Source organism: Arachis duranensis, chromosome 9 (assembly GCF_000817695.3).
Source record: "Arachis duranensis cultivar V14167 chromosome 9, aradu.V14167.gnm2.J7QH, whole genome shotgun sequence".
NCBI lineage: Eukaryota > Viridiplantae > Streptophyta > Magnoliopsida > Fabales > Fabaceae > Arachis > Arachis duranensis.
This window is the reverse complement of record NC_029780.3, coordinates 117077537-117081200: the sequence shown is the minus strand read 5'-3', so window position 1 is coordinate 117081200 and position 3664 is coordinate 117077537. Positions and strand designations below refer to the sequence as shown.

General features: G+C 38.6%; 1 protein-coding gene across 1 annotated transcript; it reads right to left on the bottom strand.

Annotated features, from left to right (window-relative positions):
- Window positions 1-246: 246 nt before the first annotated feature.
- LOC107467785 (somatic embryogenesis receptor kinase 2) lies at window positions 247-3658 on the bottom strand (the record flags this gene model as incomplete). The annotated part of the gene is given in 9 exon segments (XM_016086971.1): window positions 247-588; window positions 670-801; window positions 938-1050; window positions 1140-1211; window positions 1306-1377; window positions 1733-1876; window positions 2098-2169; window positions 2284-2416; window positions 3300-3658. Coding segments are annotated over 9 exon segments (1165 nt in total), but the record flags the coding sequence as incomplete, so codon positions are not given.
- Window positions 3659-3664: the final 6 nt, after the last annotated feature.

Here is a 3664-nt window from a genome sequence, read left to right as displayed (position 1 = left end):
AATAAAAAACCCAAATCAGAAAAAAAATTCCCATAAAGAGGAATGAAAGAAAGCAACCCATGGAAAGGGAATAATTGTTGAAACTCTGTACAACCCCAACTGAGAAGATTATAATCAATTCATTGGCATCTCCATGAAATGACAAGTCACTGTCTTGCAACCCAATATAAGAGAAGGATTTAATTTTTATTGCTTACATGTTTAGTGGATTCTAGAACACTAGAGAGAAAAATGCAAAGTAATTACCTCTTAAGCATGAGGCAACACTTCCGTTAGCCATGTAAGGATAAACAAGTAGCCTTTCTGTCGGTGTCATACAAAATCCACGTAAACGTAGGAGATTTCTATGCACAGCCATGCTGATCATCTCTACTTCAGTTTGAAACTGAAGCTCCCCACCAGGTGTGCGTTCCTCTTTCAATCTTTTCACAGCGACCAATGAACCATCTGCCAGACGTCCTTTGTACACCTTACCAAATCCTCCTCTCCCGAGAATGTTCTTATTGCTGAAACTGTCTGTCGCAACTTGCAGTTCACGTAGTGAGAACCTCTTAAGTTGCCCAAGATGGACCTCGGGATCCTCCTCAGCTACAAATATATTAGGTAAGTGAAACTCTATCCTTGAACCAAGTTAAACCATTTGTAGTTTGTTCAACTAGGATTGCTCACCAGGCACATCAAAGAAAAATTCTTGCGGCTTTCTTCGACGCCACCATGCAAATGCAATTGCAGGAGCAGCAAATAATAGAGCAGCGCCAGCAGCAACTCCTCCGGCTATTGCCCCAGTGGCACTACCACCTCCTGCAATTAGAAACGGAGGAAGGTTAATAGAAACCATGTGGATGAAACAGATCTTAAACAATTTGAAGGGATGCCAAGTGCACAAATAACATTGTCACCGAAAGAAACAAAACTTCGAATCAGTAAATAAGGATACCAGGGGCAGAAATTGGGGGAGGAGGCACAAAAGGGGGAGGAGGCGAAAATGGAGGAGAGCCTGGACAAGGATGTCCAGTGACTGGTCCACATAGACCCAAGTTGTTGGCAAAACTGCAAGCAAGAAATACCCCAACAAGAAAAAAGAATTACAAAATAGAATCATTTTGAGTGCAACAATAGTTCAAAGTTCAGTGCAAAACCTGATGGGAGTGAATAATGAGAAGGAGCCATTATCAGGAACCACACCAGACAGATGGTTATTAGACAAATCCCTACATTTTGATGTGCAAATTGAGAACAATATGTCAGCATTTTATACAATATGAAAAAGGAAATATGCTTCAGATTTGGAGATGAAGCACTTACAGAACTTGAAGAGATGAAATATTAGTCAGTGACATTGGAATAGGGCCCGTCAAGCTGTTGTTGTTAAGCCGGCTATCCTTAGACAAATGTATCAAGGAAACAGTATTAAGAACTATCCAGATACCAAAAATGATAGGAACACTAACACACTAACAGATATTGACAGGCACCATGCCACCATGTCATGCTTTGACCATTCAAATCACCACAAAGTTATATTGTTATCTTTTCCCACTTTGGTTCACTTGATAATTTATTTTAAGGATTCATGTTAAAAATGGAAGATAGGTAACTAGCCATGTACTAGCACAAATGACATTAGTATGTATGCTTCAGTCTGTTGATGTCAGTAATACTGAAATCTAAGGATCTTGAAGAATGTTCACAAATTCACAAGATGGGTAAAGAAGCATAGAAGTATACTCACAGAAACCGCAATTTCGACAACTTTCCCAATGAATCAGGGATAGGGCCAGTGAAACTATTTAGGTACAGATCCAAGCTCACCAAGTTAGTAAGATTCCCCAGGTCACTTGGAATAGGGCCAGTAATGTTATTGCTGTAAAGTTCCCTGTCATGCAAAATAAGATGACTGAATCAGTATACTATAAAAAAGCATCTCACGATAATTTTATAATATTTTATGACGGTTCCATCAATCAAGCTGTCAGGCAAGAAAGTACAACCCAGTTGTAATTAGAGGTAAGTTGGGAACGACCTCCATTTTCTTCAAGGTTTCAAATACATATGTAAAAATAGATTAAGGCATTGATGTTTTGAGGCATAACATACAAATACTGCAAATTCTTGAGTTGACCAAGTTGTGTAACAAGTTGACCAGACAAACCAGCATTTCCAAGATCACTGAAATCATGACAAGGGAAAAAAATAGAAAGGAACATTAGAAGAAGTCTTGCATAAGGTTTCGCATACAGAATGACTATCTATAAAACAGATATTGACAAACAAGCAGCTTACACTCTTATGACACTGTTATCATTGTTGCATGTTACATGAAACCATGTGCAAGGATTCACAAGTGTGGGATCCCAACTTTGCAAAACATTGTTAGGATCCTGTAAATTTGTCCTCAGACTATGTAAAGCATCGCCTGTTTCAAAATGCAAGAACAAACAATTAGGTCCTGTATCAAGATAAAGCTATTACACAATGCACCATGCTAACTGGGGCAAAAGGCTTCAAGCACCAAAACAAAAGTAGAAAAAGAAATGAAGATAATCACCAATAAGAGTACACTTGGTTAGAAGGTAAAAAGTGGGGGTCAACATGAAAATTTTCACCCCATTTTTCCCCTCCAACCAAACACACCCTAAAAGAAGTATGTAAATCAATGCATGATGATATCTTTTAGCTCAACTACCTAACAGATAAATAAACACATGAATAACTGCCTAAAACTTAAAAAATTATTTTCATCTGAAAGGTTGTTGTGGCTAAGGGATTTATGCAGCGAAACGTCAGTGAATTTAATCAGAAGAGACTCTAGCAAAGGCAATTCTATGGCTAAAACTATTATTATCAAATTAGTAATCATTTCCATTGCCTGGTTTGAATTGCAGAATAGTCAGCAAGAAGACATTGTATTAAAAAAAGTACCACATAAGTCAAGATGTTGAAAATCTCTTAGGACTTAAGACTGTAAATAAATTATTCCATATGATCAAACTCTTACCAATCCTTCCACAACCCTCAAAAACAAAGAAATAAAATGATTAAAAAATTAGACGAAGAAGCTATTCATGGTTGAAACACAGAGCTATGATGGAACTAGGTGCTAAAAGGGAAATCACAGGAACCCCGTTTAACCCAACCTCATCAAAATCCCAGGAAGCAAAAGGCAAACTCCCAAACAAGCATGAAATCACTTAATCTCTACTGCACAAAAAAAAATTACAACACAGTAAAAGGGAAGTCCTAAATGTATGAATCAGCTGCAAAGATGAGAATTTGGTTTTGGTTTCACAGAAACAAACCTTCCATGTTAGCAGAAATGAGCCATAGTGGATGAACCAACAAGAACCACAAGATGAAAGCTAAAGCCCAGAACTTTCTCTCCATCTCAACTATGTAACCAACAATAGCAACAGCGAGAACAACCTCAGATCCAAACAACACCTCACAACCCGACACACCATCACAGAGAAACCCCCTTCCTCCTCCTCCTCCTCCGCCACCACCACCACCAGAATAAGAAAAGAACAATGACCCAAAACCCTAAGTCCCAAATCTCACATGCAAGGAGCCCAAATCTCCAGCATTACCACCCACCACACCACAGTACAACACACCCCAAAACCCGATCTCATCAAAGTACACACTTTTAGGAGTAACCCAGAAA